The following is an 18,397-nucleotide window of genomic DNA, read 5'->3' on the forward strand; positions in this document are numbered from 1 at the left end:
AAGCCTTCCAGTCCAACATCAGAACCTGACCTCAGTAATACTCTTTAGGCTGAATGGGCACACATTTGCACAGACACACTCCCAAAGCTTGTGGATAGCCTTCCCAGAAGTGTGGCAGTTGGTATAGCTGCAAAAAGAGGGGCAACTCCAATTACCCATGGTTTTAGAATGAGATATCCAATAAGCTCCTATAGGTGTGATAGTCAGGTGTCCACATGATTTTGGCCACCTTCTACATACTGTACATTGAATTTACATATAAATGTAATGATATAAAATTGTTTATAGTAACCTACTGCCATGTAACTATCTACAGCATCTGGAACTATCCGAAAAATTATATAGAATGTTACTGTAAATCTGAGTAAAAAGATTTGACTTCATAGGCTGTAGAGAACGCTGCATAGAGATTGGGGAGGGGCCTTCACTCAGCTAAACCAATTGAATTCATCTATATCCGGCTTCGCACGGGAAGTGGGAAGTTCAAGATTTTCTACAATGCAAGAAAAGAGAGACAGAAGAGAGACAGAAGATAAGAAAATATACTTTCAGTAAGAGGACAGCAGGTACCAGTTATGTCTACTTTTCCAGCAACGTCTTGCAGCTAAGTAGCTTAAGTTTATGACTTTACATTGTCACCTGCTAGGTACGTGGTGTGGATATTACTGGATCTTTACAGCTTCTTAACTTAAGTCTGCGCTGGTACCCGGCTCCTGTCCACTCGTTTCATATAGCTAGCTTTCCCCAAGTCCCGTAGAACATGTTTGGCACTTTGGCACTTTCATTTGCAATGTCTTGCAGGGAACAGTGATCGTTAACAAACAATAGTAATCGTTTTACGTTTACGTGTGTTTGCCTGTTACAACTGTTTCACAAGTAGACTGCATGACTCGAGATTGCGAGTTGAAACACTGCCATCTTTTGGTAGATGGCTGCTAAGTTCCTAAATGTAGTTCATCTGAAAAGCGATCATTTTTCAAATGTTTATGTCTCTAAAAGTTACAAACTACTAGTTAAAGACAACCACTTTAAAACTACTGGTAATTAAATATTCCATTGAAACACAGATCACAAGTAAAGTAGTTAGTTTGGCCTGTGTAATACACACACGATGGTATACAAGTAAAACCACAGCACATTTGACTGGTTTGATGGACCTGAAATAAGGTCAGCATTTTCATAATTGGAACGGTAAACTGTCCCTCGCCCCAAGTCCACAAGCACAGCTTAAGAAATCTTCAAAAATAATATTTTCTCAGTCACATCTGGTTCTTGCTTCAAATTCTGAAGTTTGTGTACGAGAGAGATTAGCGTCGGGCAGTCATGTTGACCCTATGCTAATGGTGGTTGGTGTCTGTGTGTGTCTGTAAGAATATTTGTTGCTAGTTTGTGTATTCAGCGTTCAGTCAGATCCCACCACTAAAGCCCTCACCAAGTCAACAAGAGGCGTTTGTTCCTAATTTGGTAGCAATCTTTTCCCCCCAGCCTTAGCAGGGGATACTACATGCACATGGGCTAGCTATCGGAGCTTTCCAGCAGAGATGATGGCAAGACATTAAACAAGTGGCCTATAACAAGGTGATCGTAAAAACCCAACCCTGTGGTGTCCCTCTTAGACCTGTCATTACAACACCCAGTCCCTCCAGCTCCTGACAAACACACACTCCCACACACACACACACACACACACACAGAGATGTGCACAGACGCACACAGACATTGTGTACACACACACACACTTTACACTTTCTCTTCGCCGTCATTAAAGGTGCTGAAACCCGTGTGTACCTCGCGGCGATAGAAGCGAGCAGGAGAATGATGGATCTCCGGGCCTGTATGTCTTTCGTGTGCTTAAAAACACGAATGAAAGAATGAGGTCAAGTTGAGCTGTTATACCAGGTGTTTAGATTTAAAACAACGTTCGTCTATCTGATACACGATCTGTATCTCCCTTTCCGAAGGTCTTCAGGTCTTTGTCTGCGTCTGCTGGTTCTGAGCTAGCTGCAGTATCTGGAGGGGTATTTGGGGGCATGTCGATGTCAACATGTGGAAACGATGGATTCTTTTTCTTTACAGTCAAACGTCGGATTGTCATACTTGGCCGCAAACTGACCCAGGCTCGGGACCCAAACCAATGCTCCGAGCCCAGGCAGACCCCAGGGTGGGTGCCCAGGAGGAGAGCTTCTGGCTGGGGAAGGCTGTGGAGTGGGGCCAGGCCAAGAGCCCAGAGTCCCAGAGAGACGCCTGCCTCCACCTGGCCAGACTAAGGGCGTTCCTCCACACTGTCCTCGCTCGCATCAACGCGACGGTGAGCGCCACTGTACCATCCCTCACCCACTCTGTCATGAATACTCAACCAGACGTAGGATTTGATTCGATTTCCCGCGCAATTATTTACACACTAAGCGCTTATAGTTACATGTATTTGCAACAGTACTGCCACAGTCTTTCGGAGACCTAACCGTTAATTACGCATGTTTATTCTGCCAAATGTGTAATAGAATACCCAGCGCTGGCCTAGTCAAACTAATTAGGCCTGTTAATCAATTAGCCTGATCAGCTAAACATTTCGTTGATTTATTGACCAAGTTATAGCAAACACAATCGGCCGAGTAAACACACGCAGTCTCTCTCTCTCTTTCTCTCTCTCACACACACACTCGCTCACCTCTACAACCTCAGAATGCTCCTGGGGGTCTGAACAGTGGCTGCTCTGTGCTGAGGCAGAGCCGGTGTGTTAGCTTGGCCGCTGGGCCATGTTGAGTTAGCCAGCTAATAGCCATCAGGGGAGCACCAGCGCTAACCTAATGCATCCCTGCATCAGTTCCAACAAATATGGGGAGGGGAGGGAGGGATGGGGGGGGGGGAAGGGGGCTCTGTGAGGCCTCAGTGTTTGCTGGATCCTGCCCGCTACCAACATGTCTCACACAGTCTTCTCTTACGTTTACATTTAGTCATTTAGCAGACGCTCTTATCCAGAGCAACTTACAGTAAGTACAGGGACATTTCCCCGAGGCAAGTAGGGTGAAGTGCCTTGCCCAAGGACACAACGTCAGTTTGCACGGCCGGTAATCGAACTGGCAACCTTCAGATTACCAGCCCGCTTCCCTAACCGCTCAGCCACCTGACTCCCTCTTCTCTCCCTCTCTGTCTGGTTCTCTCCCCCCTTTCCCCTTTCTCTCTCCTCCAATGCTCTCTCTTGCTCTTCATTTGCTCCATTCTCGAATCCCCCCTCCCGTGTTTCTCACCCCTTCTCTCCGTCGCCGACTTCTCCGTCCTCGCACACGTGTCCCCTCGCTCCCTTTCTCCTTCACTCCTCTCCTGAAGGGAGTCTTTACGTGGGCTGCGGTGTTCTTTCGAATTCTGTTGTTGGTTAGTGTATAGCTCCAGAATCCCCCCCCCCCCCCCTCTTTCTCTCCCGCTCTCCGTCCCTCTCTCTCCCAACGTGTGGGTATCCTCTGCGCCTCTCTTCCTCTCTTCTGTTTTCATCAGCCCGGGAGTATGTCTGGCCTGGGTTGACGGCATCTGCAGAACAGAGAGAGAGGGAGGGAGGGAGAGACGGAGAGGCGGGGGGGGAGGGCGAGAGTGTGTGTGTGTGTGTGTGTGTGTGTGTGTGAGAGAGAGTTCTCTTAATTGGAGTGAAGTCCTTTCCCGGCAGAGGACTCGTAAACTGGCGGCTGAATAAAACGCTGCTCGGCAACACACTGATGACTTAAAGACTTCACTGTGGCTTTCCACCCCCAGGATGAAAAAATGCTACAATTAATATCAATTTCCTCGTTTACGCTGTGCCACAACCCTGGGAGGTGTCTGTGTGTGTGTGTGTGTGTGTGTGGGTGCGCGCGCCCACACGCCTGTGTATCTGTGTCCGTACGTGTGCACGCACATTGTGCCGACATTGCGTCGACAGCCTCAACCCCTATGGACGGTTAGCCCGTGTTGGCGTCGTGAGAACATGCCCCTCCTGACATCTGTCCTACATTGACACTGAACGTCTCCGAATGATGGATAATGTCTCAGAGCACAGGCTTTTACTGGGCACAGCATTAGTGTGTTGCTAGGGGCCTTTGATGACGACTTGGCTCTGGCAGTTGACGATAATTATTTTTTGCTTTTTTGGTTCATTCTTTTTAGGCCCTTACTGTAAGATTCAATAGCCACAAAGGCCAATAAAGTTCTTATTATAATTGAGCATTCCTCCACAGTTGTGTCACATTCGCTGACACACACACTTAGCAAGCGCACACACACACACAGAAATCACACTTACACCAGTCACACACACACCAGTGTCTCGTATTAAACTGAGACCATGTGTGCTTTTCGAGCGTGTGTTAAGCGTGTACACAACGAATGATGGAGCAGCCATCTCCCAGACGCTCTAGGGTCACCACCCTACTTCCTGTTTGTTGTCACATCAGGTCGCCCGCACACGGCTCAAGTCAACACCGAGGCCAAAGACTGGCCAGTAGGAGTCAATCCGATTCAGCCGGCCATCCGAATCACTCTCTCAAACCATCCCATTAAAACCAGTTGACGTTTGATTCACATATACCAGTTAAACACGCACACGCACATACATTCTATCACATCCCAAACAGACAACCCCCCCCATTACCTGATGTGAAGGTGGGGGAAACCTAGCTTCCCTCGTCTCCTCCAGGTTGGTCCAGATTCACGTGATCGGTGACGAGTGAAAGCCCCGGGCAGGAGAGCTCATGTGCCGCGTGCAGCCAGGAGACGTGCTCGCTTGGAATCACAGGTGTGTGTGTGTGTGTGTGTTGCCAGAGCTCCACCAGTGAGACCATGCGCCGGATGCCGTTCGTAGGCCAGTTCCTGGGGAGGTTGTGCTGGAACTGCTACGTCACTGCTGACGGTAGGACTGGAGACCCTCACCCCAGCCCTGTCAGTAACACTGTGTGTGTGTGTGTGCGCGTGTGTTTGCGCTTGTGCAGTGGATTTAGGTCGAAACTTAATTTGTTACTTTCTCTCTCCTGCAATGCGTTACCTCATTTATTCTGTGTGTGTGTGTGTGTGTGTGTGTGTGTCCAGATGAAAGCCGCAGGCTGCTGTTCTCCTGTCTTTGGAGTCTGTACTCAGAGGAACCTGCCGATGCTGTGGAGAGGAAAGCCAACCAGTGGATTCAGGTACCTGCCTCAGGCAATAACACAGCTGGCATCAATAGCACTTATCAGTACAGCACTCATCTGTATATCTCATATAGCTCTTGTCCATTCTTCTTTTATCCAGCTTTGCTATTCAGCTCTCATTTATATTTCTGTAGTTTGTATGTCAGTTATCAATACCGCTCTCCTCTTAAAGCTGTTACGAAAGCAGCTCTCATCAATACACCTCTTTCACATCCATACAGTACCCCCCCCCCCCCCCCTACACACACACACACACACCAGCACATGCCAACTCACTCTGCACAACATAAATGATGTGCTTGACTAGAGAGTGTGCCCTAAACTGTAACAAAGGAACCCCCCCCCAATCCTAACCCCCCTCAGGATTGATGAAAGCCAAACTGGGAGAGGGGTGAAGGAGGGTTGACCCTACTGCAGGCTGCGTTCCACAGGGGTATGAAGACGAGATGGGAAGAAATGAGTGGAGGATTTTCAACTTTTCACAGGGTTCACACAGATGGTTCACTATAAACAATACAGAACCTTAACATTTTTGCCAGATTAAATGTGTGTGTGTGTGTGTGTATATTCTTTTGATGAATTTTTCATCTAATAAAATGTCTCGCTAATTAAAACAGTGCTTTTTAAAGTGAACTTTTAATTTGCCAGATGTTCTGTGACCTATAACAAAGAGGGTGTGGGTGTGTGTGTGTGATTGTGAGCACGGCAGAGCAGCATGGTTGTGTTTCCTTGACAGTGTGTGTGTGTGATTGTGAGCACGGCAGAGCAGCATGGTTGTGTTTCCTTGACAGAGTGTGTGTGTGATTGTGAGCACGGCAGAGCAGCATGGTTGTGTTTCCTTGACAGAGTGTGTGTGTGATTGTGAGCACGGCAGAGCAGCATGGTTGTGTTTCCTTAACAGAGTGTGTGTGTGTGTGTGTGTGTGTGTGATTGTGAGCACGGCAGAGCAGCATGGTTGTGTTTCCTTAACAGAGTGTGTGTGTGTGTGTGTGTGTGTGATTGTGAGCACGGCAGAGCAGCATGGTTGTGTTTCCTTAACAGAGTGTGTGTGTGTGTGATTGTGAGCACGGCAGAGCAGCATGGTTGTGTTTCCTTAACAGAGTGTGTGTGTGTGTGTGTGTGTGTGTGTGTGTGTGATTGTGAGCACGGCAGAGCAGCATGGTTGTGTTTCCTTAACAGAGTGTGTGTGTGTGTGTGTGTGTGTGTGTGTGTGTGTGATTGTGAGCACGGCAGAGCAGCATGGTTGTGTTTCCTTAACAGAGTGTGTGTGTGTGTGTGTGTGTGATTGTGAGCACGGCAGAGCAGCATGGTTGTGTTTCCTTAACAGAGTGTGTGTGTGTGTGTGTGATTGTGAGCACGGCAGAGCAGCATGGTTGTGTTTCCTTAACAGAGTGTGTGTGTGTGTGTGTGTGTGTGTGATTGTGAGCACGGCAGAGCAGCATGGTTGTGTTTACTTGACAGGGCTTTAGTTTGTTAAACTGAGGAGAGAGACGCCTCAGAGTCCTCCATTGTGATAACGCAGTGTCCGGGACCAGGAACAGGAACAACAGAGTGTGAGAGGAGGATTTTGTTTGTGTGTGTGTGTGTGAGCGTGATGAGAAGTGTGCGTGCGTGTGACAACTGACAGGAGAAACGGGCCATCTCCTGTTCTGGGCCTGCCTGACAGACAGGGTTAAGAGAAGGAGGCCTCTGAATAGCAGATAAACACACTCCAATACAGCGGCATCGGAGTGCGTGCAGCAAATCCAGTTGGCCCCAGTCCCAGGGCTGCTCGCACTGGTCTACAAACGTTCCTCCCGTGTTGCTTCAGACACCAGGGCCCCCTCCGCAAGGCTCCGCTGTAACAACAGGGATGGGGGACAGTAGAGACTGGGCCTTATTAGCGTGGGACCCAGCCCTATGGTTCCAGGGCAGCGACGGCTTGTCCTGTACCGCCCGGCTCGGAATGCAAGGCCGGGTTTCTGCTCAGCGCATTTCCTCTCATCGCTCTGTGTGTGTGTGTGTGTGAAGGCGTGTGTGTGTGCGCATGCTTTGCGCCACTGTCTTGTACTGTCCTGTCATTGTGGAACATGCAGAGCTTCTCCACCCCCTCTTCCTCTCCCCCTGCTGTGCCCTCTGCCTCCACATCCGTCCTGGGCGGACGGAGGGGTGATGGTGGCCACCTAGTTTCTCCTCAACACATCTGTACAAAGACATAGATTGTGTTATTCTAGACTTTTCCTACGCATTCTCAGTGTCCATTCCGTCCATTTCTCCTCTCTTTTTCTCCTCCAGGCTTCATGTCTCTCTCCCTCGCCGACTGTCTTTCGGTGCCTTCTCTCTCTCGCTCTCTCTCTCTCGCTCTCTCTCGCTCTCCTCCCCCAGTGCTGACCAGCACACACCAGCCCTCAGTCTTTTGTGGCTTCAAGAGAATTTGATCATGACTTTGTAATTGTTAACAGCAGTCTCCAAACCAGCCTTACCTCGTCCATTTTGGGGATTTTATATCTTTTGGTCAATTTTAGGTTTATTTACGGAGGGATATTTTTTTGTGCCAGATGAATGTCCATGTCCCTGAAAGTGTCTTAAATATAGTGCTAAAGAAGGGGACACGACCGCCAACCTAGAGCATCAGCCTACAGCTACCCATCCATCCATCCACCCAGCCCTCCACCCAGCCCTCCACCCACCCATCCACCCAGCCCTCCAACCACCCCTCCACCCAGCCCTCCACCCAGCCCTCCACCCAGCCATCCCTCCCTGATCCCGTCATCCTCCTATCTCTTCATCCCATCCGCAGTCCCGCCCCTTCCCGCATCATTTCCCTCCCGAAATAAAGCGTCATTGCATTTCCTTTGATCCACATTTAAAAACCCATCTTTCTCTCCCTCTCCTCCTCTCTCTTCCCCTCTCTCTCTCTCCTCTCTCTCTCTGTCTCTCTTCCCCCTTCTCTCCCCATATTAAACCACCACTCCAGCCTCTTTCCCAGCCCCTAAGGCCTGCAGTCTGGGTGTGTGAGTGGCTGGAGCTGGCTAGCTGGCCGCTGGCGCTCACATGGTAGTGATTGAGGTTGTTGTGTGGAAGGGTGGACATTGTCAGCTGCTCAGCTTGCTGTCGGGCTGGGAGAACCCACACAGCCAAGCCTGTAACCTGCCTGCTCTCCCTGCCTGTCTGCCTGCCTGTCTGTCTCTACTTGCCTGTCTGTCTGCCTGTCTCTGTCTGTCTCTGCCTGTCTGTCTGCTCTCTGTCTGTCTCTGCCTGCCTGCCTATCTGTCGCTGCCTGCCTGTCTGTCTCTGCCTGCCTGTCTGTCTGCTCTCTGTCTGCCTGCTCTGTCTGCCTGTGTGTCTGTCTCTGTCTGCTCTTTGTCTCCCTGCTCTGTCTGCCTGCGTGTCTGTCTCTACCTGCCTGTCTGTCTGCTCTCTGTCTACCTGCTCTGTCTGCCTGCCTGTCTGTCTCTGCCTGCCTGTCTGCCCCTTGTCTGCCCCCTGTCTGCCTGCCTGCCTGCCTGTCTCTACCTGTCTGTCTGCTCTCTGCCTGTCTGTTTTTTTTGTTTGTTTCACTGTTCACCCTCATCTCCTTCAGGTTAACAATGTTGACTACTGTAGCTTCTTACTCTTGTCTGCAACTCATATGTAAACATGCGGTAGGTGCTCGTGGAGTCTTCTGTGCAGGAAATCATAATTAGGAATATAAGGGGTCGGACAAGTTGTAATATAAAAAAATAAAAAAACTTGCCTGTCATCGGCAATGAATGACGTAAGAGAGCTAAGTGCTACGGTGGTTAGCTTTGGGACTGTGACCTCTTTGTGATTATGTCCACATGACTCTGCTCTTCTACTAGTCTTCTGAGTTGTTTTCCTGCCCCCCCCCCCCCTTCTTCTTCCAGAATGTGCTGTGTCAACTAGCCACTGAAGGACAGGAGGAGAGCGCCGCGCACGCGCTGGTGAAACAAATGGGCATCCCGCTGAACTTGTACCACGTCAAGGTCCTGAAAAAGGTACGACTTGAGGTCGTGGAAAAGAACGAACTGTCTCTGTACGTCACAGGGAGGAAGGTGTGCGTGTGTGTGTGTGTGTCACCTGCCTCGTTTCCTCTGTCGCAGATGGTGTCTGTGTTGGTGAAGAAGTGTGAGGCTAGCTGCAGCTGTCTGGATAATCCTACAGAGATGTACAGCAGAAAGCACAGCTCATCAGGCGCCAGGTTTCGTAACAAAGTTTCCTCAAGTGTCCCGTCTGTTGTGTGTGTGTGTGTGTGTGTGTCAGTCGGACTGGGAGAGCAGGGCCATCGTTTCTGTGTTCTGCGCGGTGTGTCGGCGAGACCGGATTCACTCTCGAAACGTTCTCGTCTCTCCGCAGGTGCTCCCACGACATCGTCCCCTCCGCCTCGGTGGCCTGCGTTCCCCTGGTCACGTGTCCCGAGGCAGCCCCTCTGATTAGTGCTCTGCTGAGGTGCCCGCTCACCTGTCACAGGGCGGCTCTCAGCCCTGACTTCCTGGATGCCGTCGGCTCCGCCTACGCCAGGTCAGGGGAGAGCAGCGATCGAAGCGCGTGTGTACACGTCCTCCAAAGTGACGAGCTGCTCATGTACTATCGTGCTAACTCGCTAACGTGCTAACGTGCTAACGTGCTAACGCGCTAACGCGTGATGTTGTCGTAGGAGGCGTGTGCGCCTGGAGGACCAGGCCCTGGTGTGTCTGTGGTGCCGCAGCCTCGGCTGTCTGGAGGGGGAAGCGCTGGGCCTGGTGGAGTCTGCTGTCAGCAGCACACACACAACACGGCAGAGCCTGGACACGCTCATATCCAGCTCTGTGTTGGTGGGTAACATACACACGCATAAACACACACACACACACACACAAACACATACACACACATACAGAAAGTTCGAAATGATTCCAAGTACAAATGTGTTTTTCTGTGTAAAATGCCTGATGGCATTTTTACAATTGGGTCGGATAAAAAGTACCTAACTGATGTACAGTATAATGTACAGCTGTTCTTGATTTCAGAATCTGTCTTTCCTCATCTTAAAGGGCCATAAACTATAGTTTGACAACAGACCTTAACTGTGCTTCTCTTCGAACGAGAAACGGTGGACGGTCTGCTGGTCTAAGCAGGTCTAGTAGACACAAACACAGGGAAACGTCTCTCTCTCTCTCTCTGTCTCTGTCTCTCTGTGTGTGTGTGTGTTTACATCTTTAGCCGGCACACAATTCTATTTATTTACCCTCTGTCATCCATCTTCTGATTGGCCTGTCATTATTGCGTCGTTGTGTGGCGCACGCACAAAAGCTCACTCACACGCGACAGACACGCACACATACAGCCAGGGCTTTGTTTGTGAGAGCACATCTGGTTAGTCATGTCGGTCGGGAACTGGGTGGGAGGCATCAGTTGGCTCTCATTTAGCCTATAGGTTTGTTTGGATCGAGAAATGTGTGTGTGTGTGTGTGGACGGGTGAGTTTGCGTGTGTGTGTGTGTGTGTGCTCACGGTGTGTGTTTCTGTGTGTGCATACCTACTCTGTCTTTGTCAACATGTGTGTGATGGGCGTACAAGCTGGCAAGAGAGGCTCGCCTCTCTCTTCGCCTCTCAGTTGTTTAAACTGCAATCAAAAATGGGAAACGTGAAATTAGTCTCACATTCCAGTTTGGGGCCCCGGGTGGGTTTGCTGGGCTGAAGAACAGGTCCTGTAACAATAAGCACAGACTTCCTGGGTCTGGGTGGTTTTCGTCGTGCCTGTTTGAGACCCTCCTTGAAGTGTTTGGAAAAGGTATGGAAGACGTTAGAACAAAATCCGTTTGGACCTCGACGGGATGCTTTGTGAAAGCTCAAAGACAGCAGTACAGGCGTCCCCCGAAAAAAGACAGAGAACCTCTTTAGATGAGGAACCCGGATTGTCGCGTTCGGTCACCCATCCGCCGTCCGAGGAATAAAGAGAAGATGTAGTGTGAGGGATATCTGTGATGGAGGTCAGGTCTGGACACCGTGAAAGATGAGATGTCTGTTCAGCCCTTGTCCTCAGTCAAGGCCGAGCTGCAGATGGGGTCACGTTGAGGGGAACCTTTCTCAGATTCTCTGGGGTCAAACGGCTGCACTGACAACAGATGGACACTAGGGTTCACCCTCCTCGGAAGTCGAGCTCTGTCCCATCTATCATCTTCGGGGAATCAGGCAGAGTCGTGCGTCGGAGTCGGGACAACTCGACGACCCTACGTTGAGTCTCGAGCTGCTAGAAATACCGAGCTTGGGTTGTCACGGAGCATCAATTACGGCGTCTGGCGTGGCTCTCCCCAACATCCTTTACTGGAGCGGCTAAGTAGCAGTTGGTCTCTCTGGGCTGGTGGCTGGATGGCTGGGACAACCAGAGTCAACAGTGAAGTGGCTGCCATGTTAAGGAGCGTGCGTGCGCGCGCGTGCGGGACAGAGATACAGGGAGAAAGGAGGGTGGGGGTGCGGTGAGGACAGAAGGAGATGCCGATAATGGGATAAGCGCAGGGTGATCACGGTTGTTTTCGTAGTGGGACGGGGGCAGGGGAGAGATTTGTGAAAGGTATGCAGGCCCCGTGTGATGTTTTTGGGATGTTTTACGTAATTAGAGCCAGGTTAGGGTAGTTTGGGGTTGAGGGCAGGTTTGTTGGGAGGATTTGGCGGGGTTGAGAACGTCTGGGTGCTAACGGCCTGGCGTCTGGGTTAGAGTAGGATAATGAGACAATTTGGTTCTCAGACAGATTGACCACACATCTCTCTACTTTTTTTCTTGTTCTGTCTGTCTGTCTGTCTCTCTGTCTGTCTGTCTGTCTGTCTCTCTTTGTCTGTCTGTCTGTCTGTCTGTCTCTCACACCACAGGATCAAAGTAACCGGGAGACATGTGGTCTTCCTATAGTTAAGAGGGAATCTGGAGGGGAGGGAGGGCATGTTTTACTGCCGCCTTCCCCCTCGTCTGAGAGACGAGAGGGGCGAGGGGACGTAATTAAGGCTGTTTTGGGGCAGAAGATTTGAGAGGTTGCAGGGAGATGGGGGGGGGGGGGGGGGGGGGCAAGCATGTACAGTGCAGCTGTCCAATGTTTGCGCTTGGGCGTTTTTTTTTTTTTTTTTACGTGTTAAATCTAAACCACATGATGGGACTGTATAGGAGGGAGATGAAAAGGGGGGGACAGCGAGAGAGTGAAAAGGAGAGGAGTTGCGTGAGAAAGTGTGAGAACACGGAGGAGTGGAAACGCGCGCCGCGAGCGTGGCCTCAGCGGCACCTAGGGGTCGATGAGAGGAACGGCAACCTCCAGACCTGCGTCGTTCCTTGGGGATTGGAGTTCTGCAGTGTGTTCTGGAGGTGCCGTTGAGTCTTTTCTGGAGTTGACTATCATGGTGTCTGTCTGATGGCCAATGCCTAGATATGTTATTTGGGACACGTCAGCTCTGAGCTGTTTGGTTTGTTTGTTTGTTTGTCGTTTGTTTCAGCCAAAGGCCTGCGCCAGACATTGTTCGATGTTCCTCATCGTCAGTGACATCTTCAGGTGAGTGCTTGGCACTGTAAGGTTGATACTTTTGTGTGTGTCAGTGTGTGCATTGTATCCGTTTTGAGAAGTGTACTGTATTTGAATTAGGAAAAAAATATATAAATTGGTAGATTGAATGAAAGCATACTGTATGTAAAGTGTGTGTGTGTGTGTGTGTGCGCTTGTGCTCGTCTACCCTTCGTAGGTCTATGCTGAGGGAGGTTGAGGGGAACCAGAATCTGTTGTCTCTGGTTCACACTTTCACCTGCTGCCTCCGCAGGGAAAGGGCGGTACTGCAGCCCCAGGTAGGCCCACTCTACTGCATCCAGCTGTGGATACATCTTAGCTTAGGTTGGGTCTGGGTGTGGAGGTTTAGGTTGGGTCAAATTGTAGAGAAAGTGTACTATGAGTATTAGAGAGAGTAGAGGAAGCAGGCTGACAAATTAGGATTTAAACCCTTAAACCCATCTCAGTGGAGTTTTCAGGTAGTATTATTATTGTACAGTACACACACGTCATGTACATTCACTACTCACCAGTAGGGGTCAGTGTTGTGTTGGTTATGGGCTCAGGGTCAGTGTTGAGAATGGATGGAAACGATTTAATTGATGAATTGGTCGTTAATAATTTGGTTGATCCTGTGGTATTTTGTCGATGTAACATTGGTATCAAATAAAAATATGAATTGAAGATGTTGGGTTGTCTTGCACAATCGCGAGGAAATATTTTACTACATACCAGCAATGAGAGTACATGGTGTGCAATGTTATTATTATTGAGGTTACTAACTATTTAGTTTTTTTTTTTTAAGACCATGCCCACTGTAACACTACGATGCCGTGTATAAGTACAACACAAAAACTACAACCATGTACCACTTTAGCAAAGTCCGGCAGACCGTCGTGGCCAATGTCCTCTCAGCCTCGACCTACCGTCACCTCAGTGTTAGCATGTAGCATGTTAGCACGCCCCGCTGGGAGTTTCGACAGAATTATGCAAGTTGCTCTTGTTATTTTTTGAGGCTTGTCACGTCAGTGTAGTTAAATAGGCATAAGTAATGTCATGAAATTCAATAATGCTTTGATACTGCACTGTTTAACCATGTAGTTGTCAGTAGGTGATGTGTGTGTGTAGGGAGTCAGGTGGCTGAGCGGTGAGGGAATCGGGATAGAGTCAGGTGGCTGAGCGGTGAGGGAATCGGGATAGTAATCAGAAGGTTGCTAGTTCGATTCCCGGCTATGCCAACCAAATGACGTTGTGTCCTTGGGCAAGGCACTTCACCCTACCTGCCTCTGGGGAATGTCCCTGTACTTACTGTAAGTCGCTCTGGTTAAGAGCGTCTGCTAAATGACTAAATGTAAATGTGTGTGTTGTGTCTCTTCGCAGGAGTGTGTGTCCTTGAAGGCCTTCTTCCCACGCGCCCCTCAAAGATTACTGGCACCTCTTCTGACACTTCCCACAGGTTGTGTATGTGTGTTAGTGTACGCATGCGTCGGTGTGTGTGCAAGTGTGCTCTTGTCTTCCTCTGTGCGCTCGATGGCGTGAACCCTACAATCAAGGTCATCTCCAGTGTGTTTTAACGGAGCACATTGATGTATTGCCTTTGTGTGGCGAAATGGCCTCTCGGCCTGTTCGAACAGAGCCTGTTCACAGAGGAATGAATGGCTGTCTTGTGTACCCACCAATCCATAACGGGCTCTCCCGCCCTCCTCGTGTCACCTCCGCAACTTCACAGTCAATATCTCTCGGATTTGTGGGTTTGTTTATCACAGACGTCCATCGATTTCTTTCTCTCTTTTTTTTTTTTTTTACCGCAGAAGCTGTCACAAGTGTTTGCCTGTCACAACTGGCAAACACTTATAATGAGACATTGTTTAGACATCGTTAGCCTTTTCTCTCATAGAAGTCAGGTTATCAAAAGTTGCAGGATCGAGTCTGAATTTCTCTGTGTGTGTGTTGGAATATTTCTCTGTGGTTTGTGTAACTGAGCTGGCTTATCTGTGTGGGTCCAGACTGCCCTGTAGGCACCAGTGCTATTACATGAATGAGGCCATTTAAGGCCGCGCTGGCACCCAGCCCCAAACCCAAGGTTAATTATTACTGTGTGCGCAAAAACATGTCTGTACCCTCACTGGGAATGTTTCTGTGGTGGAATAAATAAGAAAATAGCACTTAAGATGTTGACTTAAAGGGATGATAATTGCTGTGGATTATAATGTGTTTGTGTTTCACCCCCCCGTCCCCCAGAGATGCCCCAGGGGGCGTGGCCAGACCACCTGGGCTGGCTGACTCGCTCGCTCCAGCGAGTCATCGAAGTGGAGGAGGAGGGGGGAGACGAAGAGGAAGGCTCCAGGTACGCGAGGGTCAACGTGCCCCGTCGTTCCACTGGACGGCGCCATACACCGAGATTTGAGTGTCAGGTGGCTGAGCGGTGAGGGAGTCGGGCTAGTAATCTGAAGGTTGCCAGTTCGATTCCCGGCCGGGGAGGGATTCAGGTAAGGGCATGGAGGGGTGAGAAAGATGAGATGGTGGCGGGAGAGGAGGGGGAGCGACTGGTAACCCGCCGACGTCGCCGGCCCACTCGCCGCCCTCCAGCCGCAGCGTTTTACGGGCTCCCGTCGTCCTCAACCGCCTCGGCCCGCTACGCCAGGAGGAGCTCCCGACCGCTCCGAGCGAGCGGTGGGAAAGTGTGTTTGGAGCAGAGCTGCAGCTGCCAGCGGCTCCTGTTAGTCAGGGGAGGGAGAGAGAGGGGTAATGGTGAGAATACGGGGAGAGAAGAGGAGGAGGAGGAGGAGGGAGGGATGGGGTAGAGGGGCAACGGTGAGAAGAGGGGAGAGAGGGAGAGAGAGATTGAGGAAGGATGAGAGTGCCATGGGGGAGAAGGGCAGAGGGAATTAGGATAATATGAGAAAGATGATATTCTGAATGTGCATGCCTAACCACTGCAGCTGTCTGACTTTTCTCAGTCTCACTGGTAAGTCTCCATGTCTCTCTCTCCACCTCTTCTCTCCTTCCATCTCTAATTTTCACTCTCTTTCACTCAACAACATATTGCTAAATGTTTCCCCCAACACTTCAGGCTTTTAATATAATCAGTCTCTCATGACGACATCTCCTCCACCCCCCTTTTCCTGAAGAGAGTCAGAGCACCATTGATGGGGTCAAACATGTCAGTTTAACCATGTCCATATAAGTACCCATTCATATGACTCAGGTGTGTCGGAGCAGAGAAACATCTAAAAGATGCAGGGCATGGGGTCTCTGAGGACCAGGGTTGAGAACCACTGGTTTAGGTCACGTTTCCCCTGCTGTGGTCTACCCAGGCGTCATGCAGTGACGCCGGCGTGTCCTCCTCCGCTCCTGCAGGGGGCGCTGTGGCGTGTTTGAGGCCTGGTTCCTGCTGGTGCAGTGCGCCTGCTGGGTGGAGGTGGCTGTGGAGCTGCTGGTCTCCGTCGGAGCCGAGGACCGTGGAGCTCTGCTGTGGCTGCTCACGTTCTACCATCACCCCACCTCCAAGGGGCACCGTAGGACACTACAACTGGTGGGTGCCGGAGGGTGGCTGTACCCGTGCCAGAACCCGACCCTAACAGAATTTCCCCAATTTTTTATCTCCACGGACCCCAAACAGAATTATTTTTTATTTTTTTTGGGGTGGGGGGGGCCGGGGTCTGGTCGGGTTACGTGGTGACAAAAAAGAAGAAAATTAAGTTCGGGTTTATGTTCGGGTTCCGGCAAGTCGCCTGGGCTAGCCTACTTGAGGTGGAGATTCCACTTCTTGAAATGCAGGGGGAAAAATACAGTGTAAACAGGCGAGCTGTAACCATGGGAACAACAATTGCGCAACAGGGTGACACAAACTCAGAGCCCCCGGCTGACGTTAAATGCGTCGAGCTTGGCTCGGGTTCGGACAGAAACATGCGGCTCGCGCTATCTAGTGGGTACTGGTCTGGACTAGTAAGCCTGTAAGCCAGTCCTAGCCAAAGACCCTGCTCCCATACACAATATCCCAGATCCAGTTGCCAAATGTGTGTGTGTTTGTGTAGAAGGGGCTGTGCTGTGGGGTGGGGGGGGCAGTACTGGACCACCCTGGGAAATAAATACTGCACTCCAATTAATAATGGATGCTCTCTCCAGGTGAGGAGAAGAAGAAAGAGATGGGAGAGAGGGGTACAGAGGACGAGAGAGAAGAGAAAAGGGTTGAGGCAGTATCGATCCGTCTGATTGTGTCTGTTCTTCCTCGGTTTCGTGGCCGTCTCCTGGCTGTTTCCACAGACGGCCTAGCTAGAAAGTGTCCAGTTGACAGGAGAGAGTTGTCCAGCTACAGTGCTGGAGAGTTTGGTTTTCGTTTCCTCTGCTCGTCCTGTCAGCTATGTGACGTTAAGATTTTGAATTCTTCGATTCCTTCTCAGGCAATAACTGTTGTTTTGTTTGAAGTCGTCGGCTGGAGAGGCCTTGGACTACCTCAGGTCTCTCTTCCTGGTTATGGCTCCTCCCCTTCCTGCTGACCAACTGAAGGCTTTCGCCGAGCTCTTGTTGGCCCGCCCCCAGCTGCCGCCCCCCCTTGCCCCGCTATTGGTCCTCAGCCTCCTGGTCAACTTTGCAGTGTTCTCCCACAATCCCTTGAGTGGGGCGAGTGAAATGTTACGCATGGTGAGTAACAGTCCCACACACACATGTATTCCCCAGTCTCACACCTTAAAATCTATGGAGCTAAGTGTGTGTGTGTGTGTGTTCGTTCCAAGGTGGTGGAACCATCTGGTCTCAGGCAAAAAGCAGAGTATATTCTCAGCTCCATAGAGGCCAGACTAAACACAGGCTCCTCCGGACTCCCAGACAGAGTTCAGACCAGGATCAGGTGTCTCCAGGACACACTCCACCACGCACTCACGGAGGAGACCCAGACCTAGTCTCTCTCTCTCTCTCTCTCTCTCTCTCTCTCTCTCTCTCCCCCTCTTCTGGAGACCACGCCCTGACAGGACAGAACTCACGCAGGCAAAGGCTCGTAAAATGTGTCCTCACCCTCCCGCCCCGTTAAACTGCCTCACGTCACATACCTCACGCGAAACACTCTCTCACACACACACACACACACACACACACACACACACACACACAGTGGTGACGTGTAGAATGTGGCCCAGTTCACCACCTCAGTACATAGTGTTTGCATGTACGTGCTCAGATTTAGTAGAAATCCAGTAAAAAGTTATATGAATGCACACCTATGGAATATGTTCTATCTGTAAATAGGATGGTGTTGTACAGTTCTCACTGTACAACTTGTGTAACTGTGCTGTTCCTTTATGGAACATTTAAACAAAATGTATTTGTAAAAAAATAAAAATAAACTCAGCAGAATTTGTATTCTTGAATATTCCTTTTTATTACCAAAATAAAATAAACATAATATAAAAATAAACTACCCTTACACAGTGTTCTCTCAGCCGTCCAGTACAATTTTAATATGTTCAAATAAAACGACCGAAGACAGTCTGGGCTCATGTTCTTCTGAACTGTTGGGATTGGAGGGCAGGTGAGGTCATTTGTCATACATGAAAAAAACAGTGACCTGAGAGGCTTTTCCAGAGTAAACTTGAACATTAGATTAACAGACTAAAAACATACACATGGGGGGGAAATGAAAGGTGACAGATACGCACTACTGTTAGTATTTAGCCAGCTGGAACGCATCCCGGTGTAACCTTTACTTATCCTGAAGCACAGATGGTAAAAATGTCTCGTTTAATTCAATCTCAGGGAGACTTACTCCTAG

The 18,397-nt window shown here is 49.9% G+C and overlaps 1 protein-coding gene across 1 annotated transcript; it reads left to right on the forward strand.

The window, feature by feature from the left end:
* The first annotated feature begins 513 nt into the window (after nucleotides 1–513).
* Nucleotides 514–17,552, forward strand: fancc (FA complementation group C). The gene is made up of 15 exons (XM_067231364.1): nucleotides 514–566; nucleotides 2,077–2,308; nucleotides 4,789–4,876; nucleotides 5,053–5,147; nucleotides 9,017–9,127; nucleotides 9,233–9,297; nucleotides 9,486–9,650; nucleotides 9,787–9,943; nucleotides 12,587–12,642; nucleotides 12,830–12,929; nucleotides 14,011–14,086; nucleotides 14,872–14,977; nucleotides 15,991–16,165; nucleotides 17,059–17,274; nucleotides 17,367–17,552. Exons 2-15 carry the CDS (start codon nucleotides 2,135–2,137, stop codon nucleotides 17,529–17,531), a joined length of 1,749 nt encoding a protein of 582 aa, XP_067087465.1. The 5' UTR covers nucleotides 514–566; nucleotides 2,077–2,134; the 3' UTR covers nucleotides 17,532–17,552.
* Nucleotides 17,553–18,397: the final 845 nt, after the last annotated feature.

The sequence above is a fragment of the Osmerus mordax genome, chromosome 28, assembly GCF_038355195.1.
Source record: "Osmerus mordax isolate fOsmMor3 chromosome 28, fOsmMor3.pri, whole genome shotgun sequence".
Classification (NCBI taxonomy): Eukaryota; Metazoa; Chordata; class Actinopteri; order Osmeriformes; family Osmeridae; genus Osmerus; species Osmerus mordax.

Coding starts and splice junctions, on each gene's coding strand:
- fancc (XM_067231364.1), top strand. CDS start 2,135: ATGCTCCGAGCCCAGGCAGACCCCAGGGTGGGTGCCCAGGAGGAGAGC. Junction 2,309..4,788: donor TCGCTCGCATCAACGCGACG/GTGAGCGCCACT, acceptor GTGTGTTGCCAG/AGCTCCACCAGTGAGACCAT. Junction 14,087..14,871: donor TCTTCTGACACTTCCCACAG/GTTGTGTATGTG, acceptor CCCGTCCCCCAG/AGATGCCCCAGGGGGCGTGG.